At 45.8% G+C, this 27,407-nt stretch overlaps 1 protein-coding gene across 1 annotated transcript in view; it reads right to left on the bottom strand.

The window, feature by feature from the left end:
- The window catches only part of cdkal1 (CDK5 regulatory subunit associated protein 1-like 1), a 315,495-nt gene extending 288,891 nt beyond the window's left edge, over nt 1–26,604 (bottom strand). Inside the window, exons 1-3 of the mRNA XM_036537880.1 lie at nt 26,457–26,604; nt 25,824–25,984; nt 25,312–25,424 (exon numbers count right to left, since the gene is read on the bottom strand). Of these exons, the coding sequence (XP_036393773.1) occupies nt 25,312–25,424; nt 25,824–25,981 (271 nt within the window). The 5' untranslated portion in view covers nt 25,982–25,984; nt 26,457–26,604. The remainder of the gene's footprint in view (nt 1–25,311; nt 25,425–25,823; nt 25,985–26,456) is intronic.
- Nucleotides 26,605–27,407: the final 803 nt, after the last annotated feature.

Below are 27,407 nucleotides of genomic sequence, written 5' to 3'. Positions count from 1 at the left end.
AGGCTGGCCCACTCAGGGCCGGCGCACTCCGCCGGCGGGCCGCTGACCCACTTAAACACGCAGATTCATTACGACACCATCCCTGTTGGGGCCGGGGGCATGTGGTCCATTTGATCAATCCGCTCAAACAGACGCTGCGTCTCGCGCCCACATCTGATCGTGACTTTTACATTCTGCCTTTCACACAGAGACTTGCACAGCAGTTTCAACTCAGCCTCAGCATCCTGAGGATCACACAGCTCTAAGGGACTTCCGACTGAACCTACAGGCAACATATCAACAAGCTAGCTCTGCGCTGCTGTAATCCTAGTGCAACAAAACCGGCTAAACACAGAATGATCATATTCGCCCAGAGAAAAATCCTGAATGTTTCTTTCATGTTCCTGTTTATTTCTAACGTCAAACCGCTTCACAAACAAAACGCCAACACACCCACCAAACAAAAAACAGTTCTGCAGATTCCCCTAGAGTTCCTCCTTCTTGTGTTTATTTTTTCCCCTCCATCACGAATCACAATCACGCTATTCAAATGATTCTAGGAACTGAGGCATTGTGTGTAATACACATGCATGGTGCGCTTAACTGACAGGACAGCTGCTGCTTGGAGGTGCTGAGATGTAAATGTGAATGTAATTTTGTTGATGGATAGGGGTGTATCGGACAGGGGGTGGGGCTCACAGACCACCGTGTGCAGTTGGCAGTATCTCTTCACATTACATGCTTCACACACGTCTCCGTAATCCCATGTCCTTACTTTGCCACCTCTTTGAGGAACAAACACTTAACGCTGTTAAGCACCAGCACTGCGGCACTTTCTCTGTTTCACTAGCTGCGTGATTCCAACTTTGAGGTGACGCGAACTCCATGTCTCTCTGACATCCGGGCCAGTGAAGTTTGGCGATAAATAAAAACCAACGGGTGAGCCGTCTTAATTACCCCGGCACCTCTTCTAACTGTCATAGTATCATTGGCTATAATGCACCCAATGACACAATGCTGGTGAACTAATTGTTGAGTCCAGAAGACATGTGACATCAAAAGGCCCAGCAGGACACCAAGTAGCTGCCACACCACAGAGTGGTGTGCGCCCCTACAAATGCACTGCTGTTTACAAATTCAAGACCTTTGCTTTACCACCCCCAAAACTCAATGGTTTTGATTTTGATGCTGACAGCATGTATTTCGGCCGTGTGTTTCCAACACATCCTCCAAGCAGCACAACCAGGGTCAAGGTGGGGCGTCAAGGCAGGGCGCCGAGGCGGGGCGTCTTCGTGGGTCGCCAGGGGGTGTCTCCGTGGGGAGTCTCCGTGGGGAGTCTCCAAGCGTTCCTCCATCAGGTCTTCAGGAATGCTCGCACAATTAAGCAGGGTGACTCTGAACCATGCCTCCAGCGAGGGGGTCCTTTTATCCCCGCCTGCTCTCCCCACACCACCGGCATGCAAAAGCCTCCCGTCTTCAAGCATGCTCTCCCACCAAACACCATTAAAAATGCACCCTCTCAGTGCTCCGTTTGCAGGGCAGCTTTGTTTTATAGGAAATTACAGCATTATCAAAAGCTGATTTATAAGAAATTCATGAAAGCCCTGACGGGTTAATCCTGTGTGTGGACTTGTTAGAAGTGCTTTCCTACAAAGCTGCCCAGGGCACTTAGCAGGCGGGAAGGGAAGAAAACCGAAATCCCATAGTATAATCTAGTTTAACACATAATTAATAAACAACAACAAAAAAAGAAAAAGTGCAATTTTGAGTCAATTTTCATTATGAATAATAAACAGCGTTTTTCTCCCGCTGGTCCGCGTGGCACAAGGGTTTGGTTTTTCACCGTCTTCGAAAATCTGAGCTAACGTGCAGTCCCAATCTGTCAACATCACCGTAACGACCTGACAACCGCCAATGGCCTCTTATTAAATATGGGCTTTTTGTCCCCAGATCTGGTGAAGCTGGTGGTGGTGGGAGGGGGGGTTGCGGGGAGATAAGATTATCGGTGGAATTGTGACACGGTTCCATGGAGAAAGGCCATTTTCCGGCTGGAGACAAAAGCAGCCCTGCTGTTTATCGCCAGCGTGTCTGCGATCGCCCGCTCCGCTATCTGAGTGAGAGATGCACTTAGCAGAGAAACAACTGGAGAAGAGGCAGCAGGAGGGAGGAGGAGAGAAAGAAGAAAGAAAGAAAACCGCTCCACGTTCATGTCTTTGTGTGGGAGAGCCGCGCATGCATCTGCCCGTCAGCTGAAACAGATGCTGCAAGCCTGTCCGTATGTGCAGCACAGATCCACAGCTCTTACATGCAAACGTGTTTTTTTTACTGAATATCAAAAATGAGATCTAGATTGTGCGAAAACAATCATTTCCTGATGGAGGTCTGGCACACAGTGGTCTGTCACCACGGACGCAGTCCTGAAGACAGTTAACAGAGACAAACTCTGAGTCTTCACCTCCACGCCTGGACTTCATCTCTAACAGAGGACATGAGCAGACAGGCGCAGGCCATCTCCTCAGTTCTTAAGACAGGCAGCAGCGAGGACTAGCTTTTAAAGGATTATTCAGATGGCTACAGCTGGTCTCACCCCATCTCCGCTTTACCATTCTCTGATATCAAATTTGAGGACGTCTGGGAGGCAGATCCAGCCATCCTCAGGCTGTGTGAAACCCTGTGCTTATCGATACCAGTCAGACTCATACAAATACCAAATCCTATTTAAATCTTAAATCTCCAGCATAACACCCTCCCTTTGTGTAGACTCCAATAAGAGCATCAGCAGCTAGGACAGAGAGAGAAAACGAGGTAGAGAGACAGAAAAAGAGACAGCTGGGCTGTATGGTCTGGTATGCGGCCCAAGGCTGAGACTGGAGCGGCCGTCGACAGACCACAGCCACAGAGGGGTGGGAGAGGAGGTGAGGGAGGAGTGCCGAGCCAGACTGCTAGTGTGGAACTACAATGAAAATCAGTTCTCACGCAGGCAAGAGACTGGCCCAGATGGCTGAAGAGGGAATGCACTGTAGCATCCAACCCATTAGCCCACTCAACACAAACTTTCTGCCCATATCTTACATAGTCTCACACACAGAAAGCACTGGCCCCATGCATGACAGCCTCTGACATAGTGTCTACAGGTGTGTGCACCAGATGACAGTAGTAATGACAGTGAGGGGCAGTAATGACAGTTGGGGGGAGGGGGGGGGCAGTAGTATAGGGGCAGTAATGGCAGTATGGGGGCAGTAATGGCAGTTTGGGTTCAGTAATGAGAGCGTGGGGGCAGTAATGAAAGTATGGGGGTAGTAATGAGAGCATGGGGGCAGTAATGGCAGTGTGGGGGCAGTAATGACAGTGGGGGCAATAATGAGAGTATGGGGCAGTAATGAGAGCGTGGGGGCAGCATGGGGGCAGGGATGAGAGCATGGGGGCAGTAATGGCAGTGTGGGGGCAGTGGTGAGAGCGTGGGGGCAGCGTGGGGGCAGTAATGGCAGTGTAGGGGCAGTGATGAGAGCGTGGGGGCAGTGATGAGAGCGTGGGGGCAGTGATGGCAGTGTGGGGGCAGTGATGAGAGCGTGGGGGCAGTGATGGCAGTGTGGGGGCAGTGATGAGAGAGTGGGGGCAGTGATGGCAGTGTAGGGGCAGTGATGAGAGCGTGGGGGCAGTGATGGCAGTGTGGGGGCAGTGATGGCAGTGTGGGGGCAGTGATGAGAGAGTGGGGGCAGTGATGGCAGTGTAGGGGCAGTGATGAGAGCGTGGGGGCAGTGATGGCAGTGTGGGGGCAGTGATGAGAGCGTGGGGGCAGTGATGGCAGTGTGGGGGCAGTGATGAGAGCGTGGGGGCAGTGATGAGAGAGTGGGGGCAGTGATGGCAGTGTAGGGGCAGTGATGAGAGCGTGGGGGCAGTGATGAGAGCGTGGGGGCAGTGATGAGAGCGTGGGGGCAGTGATGAGAGCGTGGGGGCAGTGATGGCAGTGTGGGGGCAGTGATGAGAGCGTGGGGGCAGTGATAGCAGTGTGGGGGGAATGATGAGAGCGTGGGGGCAGTAATGAGAGCGTGGGGGCAGCATGGGGGCAGGGATGAGAGCGTGGGGGCAGTAATGAGAGCGTGGGGGCAGTGATGGCAGTGTGGGGGCAGTGATGAGAGAGTGGGGGCAGTGATGGCAGTGTGGGGGGAATGATGAGAGCGTGGGGGTAGTAATGTGAGCGTGGGGGCAGTAATGAGAGCATGGGGGCAGTGATGAGAGTGGGCAGCGTAGGTCAGTAATGGTGGGCAGTAGCTGGAGTTTCCCCACACAGACAGGCACAGCCTCCCCACTCCACTCCCCAGCCACCCGGGCTTCCACAGGGGTCATCCCTCTGATCAGGGAACTGGGGCACGTCGGGCCGTCGTCTGGTGACCCTGTCGCTGCACGTTCTCCCCAGAGGGGAGCAGGGCAGACAGAAGGCCGTCGCTGACCCCCCCCGGGCTGTTCATCGCCCTTGTTCCAAGAACAGGACAGCACTCCCGTAGTTCCGGGGAGCAGCAGATGGTCGTCGCTGACATCACTCTCAGACACACACCGTGGCCCCAGACGGAGATAAAGACACGGCCAGCGCTAACAGCGATAAGGCTGCCTCGAAACCTGACAAGACAAACACTCCGCCCGCGCTCTCACCCGGGGTTGCTGGGACCAGAGGGCAGCTGCTGCCAGACCCTTAGTCAGAGGGAAAACTTTGTAGGTCAAAAAAACAAGTCAGAAGAATGAGGCCCTGATCCAAACACTCACACATTGCAGAGTTCCAGCAGACATCAAAACACCCACTTGAAACACACACCAATCTACCTGAAACAGCACATCCAACACCCAAAAATAGTGCTTTTTTAAAAGCACTAGAGTGGAACTGTTTTTTGCCAGTACATCACGCAGTGTCTGTCTAGTTCTCTCCTTTATTAATTAAGATGAATCAATCTGGAATCGGGGATGTGCTGTACTCAATTCTCTCCTAGCTGTTCCCCACAGTGGCAGGAAGGTACTTAAAATTCTGCAGGACTGCACCATTAGAGCGCTTTAAACTGTGGCTGTTGGGGGGAATGCGTGTCTGTGGAAGATTACAGGCTGGGACAGAGATTGGGAGCCCCTAGAAAGCTGCAGTCTCTCTGCAGTGCGCATTAAGGATGCAGCCGGCGCTCACAGCCACGGCGGAGCTCTGTCCTCCAGGGAGCCTGCACCGTCTGGCCCCTGCTGCCGCGACGCACTGGCCTCATCTCACCTCATCTGCAGGTATGCTCCTCTCGCCCCCCACGGCCCAGGGTGGGCTGCGAGGTGAAACAACACCTCCAGAGCCGAAACCACACACATATACACACACACACAAACACACTCGCACACACAAACACACACTCACACACAAAGATAAGAGGGCATGGGAAAATAAACACAGCAGAGCAACCCAGGACAGGGACACTGCCCTGTGTGATTTCCACCTCCCTGCTGCTGCTGTTCAGCTCTAACATTTTCCAGGTTCTCAAACACAGGGGATCATGGGGATGTAGACCTGACACACACATACAGCTTCCATATGCCGATCGGGGTATATCTGGTATGTCATATATTACAAGCATGGTGGTGAAAGAGGCGCGCTGGGAAGGAATTTCAGGGGCTCTTCTTGGTGCCCATCAAAGGAAATGGTAGTTTGGACAGGGCCTGTGAGCAATGGATTTGGAAATTAATCTTTCTGTCAGAGCAGTTGTAGGGAGGGTCTATTGCCAAGTAGCAGACACCACACAGGATTCCAAGCCCCTTTCCTGCTGAAACATCATTCTGGTCAGTACAATTCTCAGTCTTAAAGCAGGGGTCTGGCAGGGGCTGGGAGCTGTGACTCCTGCACCGTTAGCTGTAGCGTAACAGAGCAGCTGGCAGCTCTTTTAAAGCAGCACTTTGATGGCCTAACTGACCCCACTCTGGCAGGGCACCTGCAGTATGGAAAGCTGGAGCAAGTCAAGAGAACAGCTGCACCCTGCACTGCAGGGAGACGAGCCAACTGGACATCTGGCCATCTACACAGCACCAATCAGACACCTGGTAATCTCCACAGCACCAATCAGACACTACACTCTGCAGTCTCTAAAGTCTCACTACACAAGTCACCTCAAGTGCTAATGCTGAGGTGCACTGCATAGGAGAATTTGGCCACCCTCTCTTTCAGGGCCACACCAAGCTTTGATTAATCATCATCATTACTGAGAGCCTCTTGTAAGGCCTGTCAGTTCATTCAATGAAATTATCAAACCCAATTAACAGCCATCCTGCTTCAGCCTGCTTTTCAGTATGCACCTGAGACAACTGAGTTGCTGCACCCGAGAAACCACAAACGAGGTTCAGGCCCTTCAGAGGAGTAATCTATATGGCTGACAGGTGCAAACCATGCACCCCACACCCTGCTGACCCCCGAGGAACTGAGCCCTCCTCCAGCTCCCAGTCTGCACATCCAACCTAAGCACACTTCCCTGTCTACAGACAGCCCATCAGAGTGGAAGCCACAGTACTGGCTACTGCTCCATGTCGTTGCTGGGGTAACAGCCATCAACACGGTCAGGCGAACGGGCAACCGACAAGTGCTATATGGGACATTAACATCGTTGCCGAGGACTCTTATAAACAGCAACACCAGGAGGGTGCTTTCAAGGACATCCCCATGGACGACCGGCAATCTAATTGCGAGGAAACTGCTAACAGAGCTAATGTGTAATCTATATCAAGCCATGGATCTTCTCAAACCGAAATACGATTTTGGCTCACTTTGTGTTCTTTGACGTCGAAGAGAGAGGGAGTTGGGGCCAGTCTGCAGGAGATCTGTGTGAGCTCAGCTCGTCAAATGCCGGGAGTGACATGCGCCGTATTGGTTTATCACAGAAAAAATGCTTAAAAAAAAAAAAAAAGAGCAGAACTCACCACGGTCTGAAACACAATGAGCACCCCAGCGTCCACGGACGGGCAGGCGCTTTCATCCCCAGGATTTCACAAACACACCAAATCTGAGCAATTATTCATCATTTCCACAAAACAGAAAGGTCACTGCTTTCCCATTTATTTCCAGTCAGACCTTTCGCTTTCGTACATCAAACAGGATATGCCAGATGCAAATTACAGCTGTCTCTCAGAACAGGTAGAGCTTTAAAAAGCATTTATGATTTCAAAAAAAAAACAAAACAAAAAAGAGAGGCAAATACCAAATCATTTGTATTTATCTGGTGAGTCTCTGCAGAGAGGGACGAGAGTCTAGACATGCAGAATTAATAGCAAACAAGTCCTCTTTTCTCAGGTCACCTGGCGACAGCGCCCAGTTCCAGCAGGTGGTAAAACTAATGTGGTCATTAAAATTGATGGGTAAAGACTCAAAGTATATTATGTTTTTGAGGTGGGGAGGCAGCTTTGAAAAGCAGCCTTGAAAAGCCATTTTGAGCATCGTCTTCAGCCCTCCGCTCCGAAAGGGTCCGTCTCCTCTCCCAGGCTCCCGACACAATGGGCCTTCCGCCATGTTAATTATTCGTCTCTTTCGCTCGTTGTGCTGGAGGTTCAGGGTTTTCTATTCAGGAGTGGTAAACACTACTCTTCCAGCGAGGCCGCTCGCTGACAACCACAGGTGCTCTGCGACAGGAGAATGTGTCCTAATGGTTGGGGTGCTCATTCAACTTTTTTCCAAGGTAAAAAAACAGCAAAGCCTTCCCCAGGCACAAAAGCAGGCCCAGCTGTAATCATTCTTATGCCTCACAGCGTGTCCTCGTGTCTAAAGCAATATGATGGCCCCTTCCTTCTGATTATTCTGTTTCTCTGCTACTGAGAGGCGATCACTGTGAAATCTACCTTGGGGAATATTAATATTACAGGGAAGAAGCACAGCTCTGTCACAGCGAATCACCACGTTTTCACCCATGTCTGAGCTGCACTCTTGCATTGGCATTGGCATTGGCGAACAGGGAGATTTGGGATGGATTGGAAACGGCAAACAGGGAGACACAACAATGTTGTGTCTCCCTGTCTCCCAAACTTAAGACAGCCTCCCTATCACGTGCCAAGTTGAGGTCCCGCTCAATCCCCTCCCCCCCTTCCCCCCAGCTCACAGCCAGGAAATAAATTGATCTGGGCCAACCCGTGCCTCCCCCCGACCCTGGCTCTGAATGCTGGATTTCAGAGTTCTTAAGGCGGGGTCAAAGGTCACTCCTTCTGGCTTCGGCAGAGAGGGAAACTTTAGAGATGTGCCTGAGCCAGGCGCCACATCCTCACTGCAACCACCGCTAAACTTATTCAATGCGTACAGACTCCGGTCAAAATCCCAACACCTTTGCACCCCCACCACCTTTTTAGGCTCAGAGGTGCAGGGAAGCAGATTCGCCCTTGTATTTCTGAGGGGTCAATTTAAGACTGATAAAAATGGATTGTCCAGTGCTGATAGTGCTCTCAGGCGCAACTGAGCCGTGAGGGGACCTAAACTGGTCCCGGTGTCATCAACCCGCAGGACCAGGCAGTGACAGGTCATAGCACTGCTAGGGACCCTCCTACTAACTTGCAGGAGTGAGTCTTCACAGGAGCAAGGGGATGCTAAGTGTTCATCCGTATAAACAAACAGCAGACACGTACAGAACGCTGAGCTCCACAGCCCTCTCAAACAGTTGCCATTAAGAGAAGCGGAAGCCTCCAGAATAACGCGACAAGAATACGATGGAAAAACAAGTTCGTCAGAAATGGATGTCTACCTGTGAAGAGAGGTTTTCCTGGGAGTTTGGGTTGGGGGGGAGGTTATTTGTGAAAATTCGTGATTAGAGCATTTATGGCGGAGGTTTTACGGCTGGGCATTGTTGCAGGTCGGCATCGTTTGGCCACTCTCGTCTCAGAGACGACAAAAGGGTGAAGGGGACCACCCACAAAAAAACATGCCTACCATTATATTATGCAATACCTCTGGAGCCTTCAGACAGGGTCAACAAGCCAAGCAGCAAAGGCAAACTCCCACAGCCGCTCCACTGAGCTTTACCCATCCTGGGACAGGTTGGCCCAGCGCTGAAGGCAAAGAGGCATGGCAGTTGGGATGCTGTCTGAGGGGTCTGGAGACCAAAGGAGCGTCCTTCAGAGGACCCGGCGATAAGCTAGCCACTTCTCACCAAGACAAGCCAAGAGAGACTTTAACCAGCCAGGATTGACCAGCTGAGATTCTCTCCCTCGCTGCTGCCCCAGCATGGGCCCAGCTCGGGCAGACAGAGTGCTCAACCTCTGTTACGCAAGTGTGTCTGTGCTCAGCACGAACGATGCCTCTCCAGCGTTTTCCCAGTGTGACCTGTTTAATGAAACACTCACATCAACGCTCAAACACTTTTTAAAAGGCAGTCAAGACACCAGCCAGGACCTTTAAGGCTCATTTAAGTAACTATCTGGGGACCGGGGAGATAGGGGAGGCATGCATATTTGTATGAACAATAACTCTGGCTGGTCTGAGTGATGCTCAGTAACTTAACACCACAGATCATTAGCCCTGCTGTCAGTGCCTGGAAGGGTGCGTCTGGCTGGGTTTCTGTACCCAGCCTGTTAAAGGAGACCTGGAACAAACCACTTTCTGTGTACCACGGTTCGTTTTGGAGGAAAAGAAGGGAAGAAATACACAACTGCATTAGGCTTGACTGCTCCGCAAACCAGCCGCCTGCCTGCAAGTCCGCCTGAAAACGCAGGGCGACGTGACGAGACGCTCCCAGAAAGCTTGCCCTGCTCCAGATCCTCCGGCTGCGCTCTCTCGCCAGCCACAGGTGCCTTCCTCAGGCAGCACACAAGGTAGTCCCTCTGTGACCGGGCTCTCCGTGCCACCCCCGCTCCCCTCCGTCTCTCCCTCCGTCCCTCCATCCGTTGATCCCTCCGTCCCTCCAACCCTCCATCCCTCCCGCTCCGGCAGAAACAGAGGCATGCAGAGGGAGCCGGAGAGGTGCTACGTGCTGCAACGCACTGCATGCTCGGGTGCGTACTGTACCGCCGCTCCAGGAAGGAGCCGAGGTTGCCGGAGCTGCCGCGTCCTCATTGGCCGCCCGTGCGCCTTGTAATGTTGCGTAGCCAGGGCTCAGCCACTCAGCTCCAGCCTCAGTCTGTCTGTTTTATGAATGAGCTGCCACGGCTGCAAGGTGTACGCTGACACTCGCTCTCACACACACACACACACACACACACACACACACGCGTATACCCGCGTGCCACTAATGTAGTACTCCTAAACGCACGTGTGTTTCTCTCAATGCTTTCCCTGTAAGATCGTTTTTCTCCATTGCTCTGTCCAGTCCCGATTGCCAGGCTATTTAAAGGAGGAGCAAATGAGATAAGCTAACTCACTGACGCTGTAAACAGCAACGGCACTGGGAACCATCTCTAATCTATATCCAGATATGTCTGGTGCCATCTAACATCAACAGCATATATACATCGACAGAACATATATGTGTAGAGAACCAAAACCCATTCCAAGATCCACTACCACACACGTAACATAGCATAGACATTGTACTATGCGGTCAGTAGATCTGCAATTTCTTAAACCGTTTGAGTACAAGGATGCACTCACATGACTGTAAATGAATACAGGGCAGCTACTGATGCCCTATGCAATTCAGATTTGTATTGGGTCTGTCATAAAACTGAAAAAGGAAAAAAAATTGTATGTGTGTGTGTGTGTGTGTGTGTGTATCACACAATCCAGTGACTTTCTATGAAGTTTATGCCTGGCAAGCAAAGCATGGATTCAAGTTCAGTCCAGTTCTTTTAAGTGGGTAAACACCGCCATCTATAGGTAGGCCGTTACATAACAAGAATTCAGTGGAGCCGATGATTACCACCATATTCAATGTTCCAATTCTAGTCTTTCAAACAGTAGCAAATAAGGTCTACAACGGAAGATAAACAAAGTCATTCATAAACACAACACTGTTTTCAGCAAACAGGACTGTAGTGTCACACCATTTATGAACCAGAGGCTCCGTACGGCCTGTGGTGTGGGACGCAAGCCAAACAATAGAGGTGAGCTCTCTCACAGAGACACTGATAAAAGTTACTTGCTGTTTAACAAGTGTTTCCACAAATCAAGTCTGACATCATACAATTCAAGACTGCTGTAAATTCATGAGGCTGCCGGGACATTTAACCGCTTGTGCGACACGGCCACGTTCCTGTTCCTTTTATAGGTAAACACTGCCACCTGTTGGTAATGAGAAGAACTCACCTACCAACAGAGGCAAAAAGCCTTTCTGGGCATGATTGAATTAAAGGGGAACTCCGTCATTTGTTTTGCATCCTTGGCCTTTGTAAGAGCCAGTACTTTCAATCAGACACTCATTTGTGTCCTGAGCTAAATCCACCAGAGCAACACCATGACACCAAGGGACAAGATAAGGGAGCCTGATCTTCCAATGAACAGGACTGAAGACCTCAGTCAAAAGACAACATGAAAAATAGTTTGATTTGTGCAGGTCTCCCTGATGCTCAATGATGAACAGCATAATTCTGTGTCTTTCAGTGGAGTTCTTTAAAAAAGACTTTCTGTGCAGAGCTTTCCTTACAAGCCAATGCATTGGTGAGATTCAAACTCTGCACGAGGAAACTGCACGGGTCACGTTTCCCAGTCCTTATTTCAGCCCCAGGTCCACGGTGCTCCTGCAGACACTCTCTCAGCCGCCTCAGAGCTTTTTGGCAGAGGGTGGTCCAGCGCAGGCCAGCCATGGTGGGAAGAGACACATAAGGCCAGGGCTAAAACACTCTCGCACACAGCTTCCTTTTTAATCTCCCCGATTTGGCCATGACAGTTTCACCTCTCCCAGAGGCCACAGTCTCCAACATATTCTCATCTAAACATAGATGCCGCCAACCAGCCACCCTCCATGTTGTTGGTATTCACCTTTCCCTACAAAGCCATGGTTTCAGAGTTATTTCTCCCCTTAGAACTCATGTCTAGGTTTGTCAGCACGTGTAACAGCTCCGGGGACAGAAGGGAGGGCAACGCAGCCGCCTGCATGAGCCCTTCTCTGTCGCTGGCGCATTCCTGCTCGTTATCACTTTCCTCCTCACCTGAGTGACAGGGAGGGCAGGAACCATGGAGCAGGGGCCATGGGCAGAGGCCCGCCATTTTCAAAAAATGAAAACGGGGAACAAACGAACAGCGATCGCAATTAGTCTTCAAACGGTGCACTTCCTGCTTGGAGGGCAACACTCTGCCGACATGGCTGCAGGGCTGGAGGGGGAGGATTAAGAAATGGCGTGTCAGCGGCGCTCAGCTCGGGCACCTGCTCTCGCTCCTGATGGAAAACTACAGCTTGCTGGGACCCGAGACAATTAGAGCACATTTCACAGTGCTGCTCAGCCTTCTGGGAGCAGGACTGAATTTGCATGTTTGAAGCATGTGATTAATGCCTCTTTGCAGATGTGGAGGACCCCCCCCCCCCCTTTACCCTTATTGGATGTGTGTGTGTGTGTGTGTGTGTGTGTGTGTGTGCGCTCACGCCCAGAGGGCTAATATTCAGAGCAGCGTCAGCGCTGTAACATAGACAGTGGGGTAGACGGGTAGACCCCCCCCCGCACCTATCAAGGAACCCTCCTGGTAACCTGGGTGTTCTCTGCCGTCTGAGCAAGATGCAAATCGCATGCAAACTGCGGGAGGGCTCTGTTCTGGCTGCCAACTTTCACAGTCAAAAGAGGCGTCTTCAACGAGTACATGCTGCAGGAAAGCGGGTGCCCTCGAGAGCGCGGTCCGCTGAGCGAATGTGCCTTCATTTGCTTTTCAGGAGTCTCCCCCATGCAGGAATTGCCCGATTCAGCGCCAAAGCCTTCCGTCTCTCAAAGTCTGAAATTACCCATTATTCACAACCTAAAATGCCATCTTTCTGCTGGCTGTAAAAATTTCAAAATTCTCCTCTAGTCTTTTTCACTTGACCTGAAAGTGCTGTTCTGTACCAAGAGCTCAAATGTCATAATAGTGAACTAGAAAGGAGTTAAAAACAGTTTATAAAAATTAAAGGAAAGCCTCTTGGTTTTGTTTGAGATTTCTAGATCTGTAACAGATGGCTAAATTTGAGCTAATTTCAGCCGTTAAGCTGACAACGAACCGACAGGGCTGCATTTGACTCTCAATGAGGCAGACAGCCACACACCGTTAAACAGCCTGAAACCTGAAACGCAAACTCACGCAGACAGAGGGGTGGCGCTTGATCTCTCGCCTTTGTCACAATGGACACGGCTTTGCATGACCGCACTGCTGTGTCAACAGCGTCCTTGAGCCACAGCAAGGGAAAAGATACACAGCGACCTGGCCAGGTCCACACGCTGTTTACACGCCCTCTCTCATTTGGCCGAGTCTTCTGTAATTTCACACAGCTGTGGCCCAGGCTGCATATTCTGACTGAAATGTCTCCAAGTTAATTATTAGAGTCTAAAAGGTAACCCCCGGAGGGCTTTGGGGGGGGAGGGGCGAACGCCTGTATTTTGGTTAGTCCGTTTGCAAGTGGCGTGTCTGGTTAGCTTCGGGCAGGGCCGTCTTGCTCCACATGACCCCTCTTTCACTGGCTGATTAGCTCCAACACTGAGTTTGTTTTCGAGCCACCGTGCTGATAACAACCAGATGCGGGGTCGGCGACGCCGGAGACGGAGCGACACAAGGGGTCCCTTGTGTCCCACCACCACCCCCCCAGCAGGCCAGGACAAGCTCCAAACTGTTCATTAACTACCATGAACTCGCCCGCGCACCCAGCTCCCCGCCCCTCCTGCAAGGGCCTCGGTGAAGTGCTTTTCAAAGACTTGCAGGCATGCAACCCAAGCGTGTAACTGCGATCGCAACAGCAGGCTAACTATGGCGAGGGGAGGGAGTTTTTTCCTCCTCGATCATTTATCCCGTCTCTCCACAGGGCCAGGGGAAAGTGAGCATTAGCTTGCCTCCTGTTTCATGACTGTGCTTAGGCTGCCACCTAGTGGCGTCTTTAACAACATGATTCTGTGCTGCTCACACTGGTGGCTTGTAATTCATTAAATTATTTATCCTTTCATCTCTTCAGATTGTTCTGAAAAGTGGAAATCTGGTTCCTAGACACTGTCTGAGCTGTGTATAGTTTATGGGAAATACAGTATTATATTACTTTAATCAAATACTTTTTGAACTCTTTAAAAGGACAGAAGTGTGACTTGAAATTGGGGGGCTGCTTATTTTATTTAGGTAGGCTTGTTTCTGAATCCCTTATTTTGCTTGGCGAGTACAATCACACTTGTCTTTTTCTTACTTCAGAGACATGACTTACACTTCTTTCTTATCATTTTTAGTGCCAGGATGAAGTATAGAGATGTTATTTCCCGGTATTGTAATTTTAAGTCTCGCAGGACATTTCTGAGATTTTAATGGCAAGAAAAGCACTTTTATGTATTGGTACCATTTTATGCTTTTACTGTGCTGCGATTGTATTGAATATTAAACGGGGACTTTTTCAGATGAGAAAGAGACGGGCTCTGTCTCGTAGGCATGTCTTTTGCTCTTCATGCAGGAACATTCCCTGCGTTTGATCTGCATCTTCGAGCCAATGCACCGTTACATTTTAATGCACTGCAATTACAGAAATCATTTGAATATGGACAATGACTAACAGGTTTTAACGGAAAGGATTTTTCTCATAACTTATGACAGTGTGACCTGAATTCAGGGTTTAATCATTTTACTTCATATGATCATGTGCTACCTGCAGCTCAAGGGGCAATCTGGAGTCGCGTGAATGATGTCCTTAAATTATTTATGAACTGTAAGGCGATAGCTGTCACATTAGTACACGGAGATATGGGAGTTCCAGAAGTAACACTGGACTGTTATGCAGCTCAAGTGCTAACCCCAACACAATGAGCTAAGACAACATCAGGGGTGGCCTCCTTAAAATGCACCTCAAACTACACCTGTCTGTGACAACTGTAAATATAAGGAGACAAATGGATAACATGCTCCAGTTTAATCCCAGAAGTTACATGTATTTAACAATCACAACCCCCATCCTGAAAGAACTGGAGTCAATTGCCTCACATGAGAGTGCCTGCAATTGGATCTTCACTCCAAGTGAGAACAGGAAGACAGCAGTAAGGACGTGGCAACTTTGGCAAATGTTCGCAGTTATATACTGAATTAATATCTTCAAGATTATTATTCACCTGAGGATAACCAACAGTGAAATACAAAGATCCAAAACACTTAATACAAATACAAATACAAATTTAATACCAGTCCTACTAAATAATTCTCTCTTTAACAGTCCGCAGTGGTGATTAAATCACCGCCAGTTCAGGTCCCAAATAATGATACAAATTTTTGATAAGTAGAACTGGAAATATTAGGGGAACATGTTCCCTTTATGCCTTCAGTCACCAGGGTGTTAAAAGATTACTTCACAGAAAATACAGAATTGATGGAACAATTCTCTAACAGTTCAGTAGGAGTGCATCACTGAAAAGCACAGCATGTGATATACACTAGACTGGGGAATAAGTGGGAAACAGGCTTGAAATCCTTGCTCCCTGCACCAAGCCAGCATTTTTGCCATCTCCACCTGAGTGTTCAAGGCTTGTGCAGATTAGTTTGTGTTTTTTTTTTTTTTTTGTTTAATGTTGGTACATTACAAGTGTCCTCCATCCTCAACTCTGCTGCCTCCGGTCCTCACTGTGAAGCTGGCCATGTCCCTTATAGATGTTTGCGTGAGGCTAAAGAATTTAGTACAAATTAAAGGAGGTCGTATCTATGTTACACAACACCTGTCGGGCCACATTTAGAGTACCTTTTCCAGCTCTGAGTACAGCACTGTAGGAAGGACATAGATGCTGGCATGAAAGCACAAGGATGTATTACATACTGTATCTTTTATTACTATATACCTTTATTCGCAATTTCCTTTTATTTACAAGTATGTAAATAATGAGAAGAGAATTAGGAGATTTAATCTCTTTTGTCTAAGCAAAAAGAGCCTGAAGGCCAAGAGTGTTTTTACTTGTTTTAAGTGGATTAATGAAGTGAACTATAGATGGTACTTCCGGCTGAGTTCTGCCAGCAGAACAAGAGGACGCTGGCAGAAATTAATTAAAGGTAAATTTCAAAATGCCACCGGGCAGGTGTCTTACCTTGGACAAATTCTAGTAGCAGAGACCCTTAGAGTGTGGAAGACCAGACCTGATCACATCATTAAACTAAAAAACATTATGACACTCACACAAAAATCACAGGGGAGCACACTACAGGTGATCAGCAGCTTGAAACACGCATTTCACGGCGGGCAACAGCAGCGTTGCAGTAGTCTGAACTCACGCCACAGAGCTGTGCTTCAGTGCTTTCAGGCTATAAAGCACCTACCATTACCTCAATGCTCACAAAGACAGTGTTTCTATCTCTCCATCTCCAACTGCCCAGCCGTTTCTTTCCACCTACTGGGCGATTCATTGTATCTGCGAATGATCAAAGAGACATTTATTCTCAATCACAGCTATAATATTCCCTCCCTTTCTGTGGGCATGGTTAGCTTGGCGCAAACGTCATTCACTATTTCTTAGTGGCTTTACTGTAGTCCTGCAGGAACCAACTTACAGAAAACAGATGTGTCTTGTCAGCACATTATTTGGTGCTTATATTTTACTTCCGTCTGGCACAACCAGGAAGCCCAAAACTGAACAGGACAAATAGGTCACGAGCACATACACTGAACAATTTGAGGAGTTAACCCAAAGCTTTCACATATCCAGTTTCATCCATAGCCATAGCAAATTCACAGGAAACTCATAACAGCTGATCAAGGAGCTAAAGTGGAGCTAAAATTGTATGTGAAAGAGGCTTTGGCCTTTCCTGAGTGTTAGAGGTTTAAGGAGAACACGAACTGCTGGAATAAGGTACTCCAGGACCAAACTAAAGACAGTCTCATGCTTAAAATATTTTACACACCACTTCCTGTTTGAAATGACAGAATCAACATTAAGAATAAGTTTCAGTGTTCCTTCCACAGAAAATGAGGCCTAATTTCTGTCCCACCCACAAGATCAAGGCTTAAATCCATTTGCATAGCCCGAAGAGAACACCTCATCAAAGCATATTCCTCATTCAAGCAAAAATTATCACCTATTCACAGATTATGTTTTCGTCTTTGTGAAGATATATGTAGGTTTAGCACTAATAAAACAAAAAAGACAAATAGTTTTTCAAAATTGGTGTTTGAAATAGTGTCACTAAATTTTGAAATGCAATTTAATGTGCATTCATAGGTAGCATAAGTAATACACATAATCAGTATAAGACTGGCATGTAGTCTATTGCAAATACCCATGTACGCTTTCCCTCTGAAAACAGGTCTTGCCCAAAGAGGAAGTACTGGAAATAATGATCTGCAAAAGCTGAGGAGTGCTTTAGGACTAAGTGTAGAGAAACTCAGATACAACTTCCTGTGATGGCTAACACCCAGTTGCACATACAGAAAGCTTCCTGTTCATGCATATGTGGCCTCTCCATTCCCTGTACAGCTTGCTTAATTAGCTTTAGTGAGGTAAGACCCTGCTATGCTAGCACTAAGCACTATGTGGGAGCACTCAATAAATGAATGTATGAAACAGAAATTAAAGTCATCTTTCTAATAATGTCATCTGAAAAACAACACTGTGCTGGACATCACTCTAAGAGCATCTGCTAAATGAATACAATGTAATGTAACACCCCGCTTAATGAACAATGACTCACAATTTTTTTCTGAAATTGCATCCAAGTCATCGTGATTGTGATTGAATGGCATGTGAGGACGCTACAGAAAGCATACACAGGTTGTATTAAAAAAAATAAACACTGATGACTTAATGATTGAGTCAAATCAATAAACTTCATAAAAGGACACTGAGAAAACCCACTAAAAACACAGAGCACTACAGATACCTAAACCACAGTAAAGTGGCTCACTAGCGTGTAAACACAGTAACCTCCATACTCATAATAAAAGAATGAACGTGTACCTACTGTTTTCAGAAACAATACTCATTATTTGTGAAGCAGACAACTACTCTGCGCAATTCTGTTAAGATTACAATATAACATTTAAATAATCATTAAATTCCAATATTCTAATATTTTAATAGTTTGTTTTAATATTTTCTATTCCTATGTAATCAGTGGCAGAGCCAGAGGGGTGTCCGTGGTGGCACTGGACACCCCTGATATCTGACTGGCCACCCCGGGTGCCACCCTAAAAATTCATTTGCTGTCAATGGCAGTTTGATACTGATTGACATCTCATTTCAGCTCTTGTTGAAAGAAGCGTTTATTTTGACATCTGGTGGCGTCCTCAAATCAAGGACTAGGAAGAGAGAATATTGTCACAGCTCACGAGTCACGCAAGCGACTGACACAGCGATAGCAGACCTGCGGCGAAAGCACCATTTTGAAGTTTTAAGGTTTAGCATCGGGTTTAGGTTTCCTGAACAGCTTTTACTAAAGTTGAGTCGCTGTGTAGATGCATATTGGCAATTTGGCTCCATAACAGACAGTTAATCAGATAAGAGAGATCGGTTCCCAATTTAGCCTAACGTTATGTTTACATCTGCTAGTAATACACGCCACGCATATACAGTGCAGCGTCGTAAGTTACAGTATACGAGCTGTCAGTGTTCAGCAAGTTAATATTTAGCAATTTGAAATCCATTAACTCAGTTAGATTTTTGTACTTGAACTCAAAACGAACAATTGTTATTATCAATCTGTTAACGTTACTCAAAAGATTACCATAATTTGCAGATAGTCTGTTTGCTATCGTAAAGGTGTAAGAAATTATAGCTACTTACTGCAGAGTAGGGCTAGCCATGATCTAACTAGTAACTTAGGCTGGTAGTTGATTTTAAGGTACAGTTATGATAATGGGAATTTGTAATTAAGATTTAGATTGGATTGGGTAATTGGATGCTTAGATGTAACCATAGACTGTCGTCTTATTTTTACATAGGGTCAATTTAAACAATTATGAAAATAAAGGGAGAGGTATCAGACATATTTTTAAAGAACAAACAGGCAGATCAGGTGCAAACAGACCCCAGCCTTTGCATCACCACCAGACCCCAGAGCAGCTCCCTAACTGAGGCTACTCAGAGTCAGTGTGGTCAGACTTCACAAGGACCCAGTCTACCACCACCAGGTCAGAGCATCTACCAAGCAGTCAGTCACCTGCCCAGTTCAGAATTTAAGTTTAGCTTCAACTTGTAACAATAGATGATTTTGTCCGATTTGTATTTTAAATCTAATATAAATTTGTATTTTAAAGGCTCATTATTACAGTTTTGTATTTCTCTGTAACGTAACACAGTGTTAACAATGCTACGTATAACATTCTTCCTCAGCCCTGGACCTCAAACCATTTTCTGATGCCCCCAAAAAATATATATTTAATTAATTAAATTAATGTCATAAACGTGCGACAACTAGTCGACTAATGGCTTGAACTAACGACTACTAGTCGACTAGGAAAATCTTTGATCGGGGGCAGCCCTAAGAGGTAGAAGTGATAATTCACTTAACCCGGTCCACCAGGGTTAAGTGAATTTAACATACTATAAATAGCCAGGGTCTCTATCTGGGAACTGCAGCTCAATTTCTTTCTTTCTCTCTCTCTCTCTCTCTCTCTCTCTCACACACACACACACACAGTACTATACTCACATACTGGAGAGGGTCACTGTTTTCATGAATATATAATCTCAATAAAAATGCCACAGCCATCAAAACAAGAACACACATGAATCAGCAACCAACATTTTTAAGTGGCGCTAATGAAAGCATAAGGAACCATGCAACGCAACAGCGCACTACACTACATAAAAATAAATAACATGCAATGGGATACAAGGGGATAATAATATCGTTAGGCTACTTAGGGGAGAGCCGGGACGAAAGTAACACTTTTCAGATAAACTTCATTTTAAAAGATAACGTTACAGACAGAAACTAATTTTCGTTGTGATCACCAACTCACGTGTGTGTTCTATCAATACCAGGGGCTATTTTGTACAAATGCGGAACGACTTCGTTATAATAATATAATAAGTATAGTTGTTATAGAGGGACGAAAGAAACGACTGACTTGCTTCTAAACTGAGAAACTCTGACATGGCAAACTCCAGGATGTGTTACTAATTATTTTGTCAAATTATCATGAGTATGAAAAATGAAACAATAGACACAACTTGTCGTTCAAAAAAAATTACCGCTTGAGTGAATTTACTTTCCGTGATCGAAAACCACTTCTCGGGTATAACTCCGCGAAAATGTGATGTATCCACGCGATTTTTTTGAGGTTCTGGTAAGTGTTGCATGCTGTACATGCTGACGCAGTCAGGCATATCAGACTTCTATGGGCTCAGAGAAAATCGCTGTTACTTTCGTCCTGGCACTCCCCTACAGATAAGTCAAGTCTGAGGTCGACGAATGATAGGCGAATCTTTGCATACAGAGTTTGCATGTCACCTTCTTGGGGTCGTCCTTTACACGCTCGAAATGATCCCACACTTTGGATGATTTCCTGCCCGACATAGTCTAATAACTTTTTAACGACAAGGCGCAGCTCCCGAATGAAGTTTGAGGGTTTTTTTTTCTGTGACTAACCGACCAATGAAAACTTTGTCGACTAAGACTCTTCTCATCGACTAACGTTTAACTATTAATGGGCAGCCCTACTACCTCTAATCAGCAATAATAGGATTTATTCATGCTCCTTAGATGCCAGGTTAGGGTTACATACTAATTTTCTGTCATGGTCTATGGACCCCGTGAAGTAGCCAGGGTTGGGAGGGTTACTTTTAATATGTAGGCTATTCCACTACAGATTACAGAATACATGCCCTAACATGTAATTTGTAACGTATTGTTAGATTACTCAAGGTAAGTAACAATCTAAATGCTTTGGATTACCTTCTGAACACTAGCTATGTTTACATGCACACATTTTTTTCATTCATTTTTCAATTGATTATTCCAAACGTACTGTTTACATGAAAGCGACTGGAGAGTTTGTGCGCTTTTACATGTCACAAGCGTACAAATGGAATAGATACTCTAGCTAGCCAACTAACGTTAGTTCTAGAGTGGACTGGTGGCTACACTATACCTACTACTTCGGGTTGCTTTATAGGATATTGAATAGAAACCGCAAAAATCCAACTTAAACCTCAAAAGTAGCCGGCAATATTGAACACAAAAATCTAGCCTACAACCGTAATCTAAATGTACAAGTACTGTGTGAGAGGTGGGAGAGAGAGGTGACTTAGGCTACCAGAGATGTTTTCCTCGGAGACAGAACTCTCCGGATCTCCGGCGATCTGAGCCCAACATCCACACCATTTTGGGCTGCGGTAGCCAGCGGCCGTTATCCTATAATTTCCTCCATTATGCCAAAAAATGGAAAGTTGGTAGTGCCTGCACCACTTTTGTTTTGGTCAGATTTTGCCTTATAATACCCACTCTTCAGCCTTTTCATTCCGACTGATCTTGAATCCGATTATTAACGAAATATTAGGCTCCATGTAAACGCACCTACTGTGTTTTTAATTGTAACGTTTTTTTTAAAGAATGTTCATTCAACTAAGGTTCTGAACGGTTATTTTTAGAATGTTCACTTTGTTGTGGATAACATTTTGGCACCCCACGTTAACACCCAATGTTAAGTCTATGGGCATTTCATCGCAGTTTCTTCAGAACTGTAAATGTTAATTCAAAAACTGTAGGCTACATTACACGAAAACATGAGTTAGAAAAGGCACGAGCCACCCTAAATACATTGTGAGTGAGAAAGGATAGTTTAACAATTTAATGTAGCCTATTATATGCGTAGTGTAAAATTGTCCGAGTAATCGCAGTTTTGAACAAGTGAAATTTCAATTGTGTTTTGGCACTGTATCTACATAGCTAGTATTAGCTACTTTGCTTTAATACTATACCTACTAGCCTACTAGCTATCTGAATAGCTAATCCAGTGCAGTCAAACTATGTGGAGATAGCTAGCTAGCGATCAATATTATCTTAAATAATGATAAAGGGGCCCGCCCCCGCCTGTCAACAACTATTATGATACAATTACATAGGGTGCACATCACGATATTGTCTTTATTTTCAGAAACAATATTGGCGTTAATATAAAACAAATATTTATATAATAATATAAAAAAAAATCTTACATGTTACAGCCAAATAGGTCCACAGAGGCCTATTTGGCTGTAACATGTCATTTTGTTGACAACTGGCAAATGGAAGAATTTCTTTTAGAAACCTGTTGTTTCCATGAGCAACACACAGCTGTCAACATTATTTTAGAGCTAAAAAGAATAACAGATGAATGGGGCATAACTCAGAAGGTGCTAGCAGTTGTCACAGACAATGGTCCCAATGTTGTCTCTGCGGTACACAAGGCTGGGTGGACGTACTACCCCTGTTTCGCCCATACCTTGAAATACACAGACATACAGAAGCAGCTGAACATGGCAGAGCATAAACTGGTTCAGTCAGTAGAAACAAGGTGGAATTCTGCATTCTATATGTTGGACAGACTTCAGGAGCAGAGGGAAGCAGTCATCACCGCACTTTGTGTACTTGGAAAGAATGCCCTCTGCTTAAGCACTGAACAGCTGGACTTGATCCAGCCAACCATTGAGGCCCTGAGACCGTTCGAAGAGGCAACATGAGAAACTTCTGCAGCAAAATATATGTCCATGTCGAAGGTGATCCCTCTTGTTTCTCTACTTTTGAGAGCAGCTGCAGCCACGGAGTGTCAAGGAAACACACTTTCCAGAGAACTGTTACAGCAGTGCCAACGGTGATTCCGTGGCATTGAGACGTTTCACAGTCTTGCTGCTTGCACGTTCCTAGACATCCATTTTAAAAACCTTGCGTTTCGCAGCCAAGACAACGTGGAAAATGTAAAAAGACAAATTCTGAAAGAAATGCAAGAAATTCATGAGCCTATGTCACAAGCACCATGCACTGCCTCCACGTCTGTGCCAAGTTCTGCCTCCCCAGTGTCTTCTGCACGTACACCAAGCTCTACCACATCCACAGCAAAAGGAGGGTTATGGTTTCATTTTGACACTCAAGCTCTGTCAGCCCAACAGTACCGCTCAGCAGGCACTGATGCGCTCATTGAGATGCGTCGCTACTTAGAGGAAAGGGTAATTCTCCGGGACCAAGACCCGTTACACTGGTGGAAAGAGCATGAACAAACTTTCCCATCCCGAAGTAGACTAGCAGCGAAATACTTCGGCATCGTTGCTTCCTCTGTCCCCACAGAGAGAGTTTTTTCCAAGACGGGAGAACTGATAAGGCAACGGAGAGCTTCGGAGGGTCGTCAAGACTGCTGAGGTAATCATTGGGTGCCCCCTCCCCACTCTGGAGGACCTACACAGTTCCTGCTGCCTCAAGAGAGCCCATAACATCATGAAGGACATATCCCACCTCGGTCACTCTCTGTTCGAACTGCTACTGTCAGGCAGGTGGTATAGAGCCATTAGAACAAGGACAAACCGACTCAAAAACAGTTTTTATCCCACAGCTGTACAAGCTTTAAATGCCACAAAACATAATGTTCACGTTCACTCTGCAATGTTTCTGATCTGTGCAAATTTTCAATGTAGATATCTCTGGGTGTTTTTACTTGTGTTCTACCATTTTTACTTTTTATACAGTCTTACTTTTAAATTATTTTTATAGATTATTTTACAAGCTTTTTTATTGATCTTTTGCACTGTTGAGAATTGCACTCAAATTTTGTTGTACATGTTACAATGACAATAAATTCTGAAACCATCTGAAGGGGAAAAATGTAAACATGCTGCTGTTTCTAAACAAAAACCTAAAAATGTAGAAAAATGAATCAGAAGACCTGGATGTTTTTCAGATGTAAAGGAAGTCTTTGTTTTATTCTAAATTTTTGTTCAGCCACCTATGTGACGAATTTCACTGCTTGTGAAAATGGCAATCCTCTCGCCTGGTTTTCACTCATTCTTTCCCTCTTTTTTGTCTTTATCTTTTTCTGTCTCTTGTCTTTTCTCAGAATTAGAGCAAATCTGAATGGCTCTGTATGTATTGTTCCTGTGAGTCACTTGCCCGTCACCAGTTTTCTCTCCCTCTCTCCCTCTCTCTCTCTCTGTGTGCGTGTGTGTGTCTCTGTCTCTCTCTCTCTATCTCTGTCTGTCTCTCTCTCTCTCTTGCTGCAAAGAAAGTCTGTTTTATTCAAAGTTTTTGTTTGAATTTTGAAGAATAAACTGTTTTATCACTGTTTTTGTTAAATAAATGAAAAACAAAATAGAGAAGTTTGAATTTTTTATCATATACCAAGTAGCGTCTTAAAAGTAAGCTTTTAAATGCATTTTTGATGTAATTTCATCATAGAAATTACATGTATTTGCTGGATTTGTGTACACAACAAGACAAGTTACTCATATTTTGTATTTTAAATACGTAACGCCATTACATGTATTCCGTTACTCCCCAACCCTGGAAGTAGGCTTGGCCACCTCATGTATAAAACTCTAGTTCCGCCACTGTGTTATTAGGAGTGTGAATAAATACGGACCACACAGCACTTTTGTCCACACACTCCATACATATAAATTCTGATCATTTTTGACGTATTATGAGGCTAACAAAGCAATCCAGCAAGCTAGGTAGGCCAATATACCAACAAGCTAGATAACTACCAACCAGACATTTGTTAGATATATAACTCCACTCACTGCCACACACACAGTCACGAAACAATCAGAGTACAAGCAAACCAGCAAGCTAACAAGCAGGCACTTGTTAAAAAGCAACTCAACAAGAGACAAGAGGGGTCCATCAGAGTTGAGCTTTGGGTTTCCCTTCCCGATCATAACTATCTTCGTATTACTGCAGGGTATGTTGTTTTGCACATTCGCAAAAAAGTGACACTTTTCTATGAGTATAAATTTCTCTACTCTCATGTACAGTTTAAAAGATACCACCACCAAACAATTTGTGTGTTTAGGCTTCTTGCTTGTGTGTTCTGCACTGACAACATTGTTCATTCCTTTAAAACTTACATTTGCCCCACTGAAAAGCCACATGAAAGCCACATGAACAACCCGAACTGGATTCTTACCCAAGCACTGATCTTAAGTCAGTTGTGTGTTTTTCTCACATAACAGCCAGTGTTCATGAAGATCTGGGGTGAACTGATTCCTGACCAGCTGCTGGAGAGGGAGAGAGCCTTGCGCCATCTGAGCTAAAGATGTGCGTCCACCCTGACGCCACAGCAAGGACGTGTGTAATTTTCCAGGCATGCCACCTCATGTGCTTACCTGTCATCTTGTACCCACTGGCAGCCAGCTGTCCTGCCATGTACTCGCCATCAGAGTTGTTGTGAGAGCACCCCCACGTCCTCATCCAGATCTTCTGAGTGCCCGGGATTATACTGCAAAATGGAGGACTGGAGTTGGAGCACACTGCATGCTGACTGCAGACGTTGCAAAGAAACGGTGAGCAAAACAGGAGCTCGCCAGGTTTGAACAATCAACCGCGACAGTGAACCTGAACTGTTTAATGAAACGTCCGCACGTTTAAATGGATAAACACATAAAATATTAACATAAAACGTAACACTGGAAAGTTAGCCAGCATACGGATCATCGGTCATCACCAACACTCGTTTATTATCCAACCATTTTACCTATTTTGGACAGGGATGCTAGCGTTCACACGCAGGCAGTTCTATTTTCTCAAAATGCAAACTTGGAGCATGAAAAAGATGTTCTGTTCTGTCCCACAGCGCCATACAAACGTTGTTATGAGAACACCGAGCAGCGTTGGGTACCTGTCGGTGTGCAGCTCCTCGCTGGTTGGCTGCAGGTTTCTCCTCCGCGCCCGAGGCACGACGTTCTTTCTGACGAACTGCCGGTCCTGTGGCGTGGGATCCTGAGCCGACACCATGTCCTCGATGTCATCAATGAGTGAGTCGCACGCAGTTGGCATGGTCTGTAAATAAAAAAAGTAACCAACCAGGCCTCGTCGTGCGAGACGTCCATGCCTGTCACTCCAAAGGACGCTCACAGTGGTTCTCTGTAGCTTCTGTTTTTATCAAAGGTTAAATGTTCATAAACTGTACGCTGGTTCTAACGGCGTCAAGCAACGGCCTCTCTTTTAACAATTAGCGGTTAGACTGTAGCCTAACCCATCGCTACAAACTATACAGTTAGAATGCAGTCAATACTGGCAGTCTAGCTAAGTAGCTAGCATCTCAAACGAAATATACACGTGCTCGTGTGAGCATTTCTGTACATCAGAAATTTGTGCAAGATATTGTATGGTTACAACTATGCATGTTTAGAAATCCCTTGTTACTTGAAAAGCCAAACATCTTACCTAACTTGCAAGCTCAACAAACGCGCTAGCCAGCCACCCACGTGTCTTTAGCTTTTTATAACAGCTACACATCCGCATTTCTTACCTGTTTATCTATAAACGTATTGGGTCTTTTTGTAACGTTATAGCTCCAAATGTACGTTCTCTTTGAAGTAGGCCTTAACTACGCTTGCTTTTTCCACTACTCAACTAGCTAGCTACAGTTGTTTTGAGTAGAACTCAGCCATGCTGGATGTCAACTTTGACCTCTTCCTACGGAAGGCAGGGGAAGTCAAACTTAGTGATGGCCTGTGAATAATCGCTTTTCTGTATTAAACGTTCCAATTTAGTGCTTTTTCGGATAACGCTGGGATGCACAACGCATGACTTGAGACTCAATTAACATTTTTTTGGAATTACCTGTGGCGAGTGGCCGAGTGGCGTCTTGATCTCATAAATCTCAGAAGAGCCACGTTTGTCCATCATTTCAAGTAACAGGGAACAGGGTCAGTCTGGTCCATCCTGTTGAAGTGCTTGGATTCTACCTCCAGATAATACACACACCTCGATGTAGTGGGCACACGTAGCTGCTTGAGTTGTCAAATTTAACACCTTCCCCTTTCCTTAGGTTTTACTTATTTATGGAAAATCTGTCAACAACAGAACATACTGGTCACTGTAAAATAATCTTAACTTCAGCTGACTGTCAGTTTAACTTTATGAACTTTTACACAAAAAGCATTCTGTAATATACATAGACAAAGCAGGAGGCCATGATTGTTGTTGCTTTAGTTTTATTGCTTTTATTCAAGTTTCTGTGAATTTCAAACCTTCAGATTAGAAAAAATAACCACAATGGCACCTATCTGAAAGGAGTGAACGCATTGTTCAGACATTTCTATGTACACTTTTATATCAAAGCTCTTTGCGGAACATAATGCAAAGCCATTTTACATTTTTTTAAAACAATTTCAATTCTATACATATGTCACACACATAAAAAATTAAATCTAAATATCTTCCCAACAGTCATTGAACACACAAAAATGTTTCCATG

The sequence above is a fragment of the Megalops cyprinoides genome, chromosome 10 (assembly GCF_013368585.1).
Source record: "Megalops cyprinoides isolate fMegCyp1 chromosome 10, fMegCyp1.pri, whole genome shotgun sequence".
NCBI classification, from domain to species: Eukaryota; Metazoa; Chordata; class Actinopteri; order Elopiformes; family Megalopidae; genus Megalops; species Megalops cyprinoides.
Note: the sequence above shows the minus strand (reverse complement) of the source record. Positions and strands in the feature narration are given on the sequence as shown.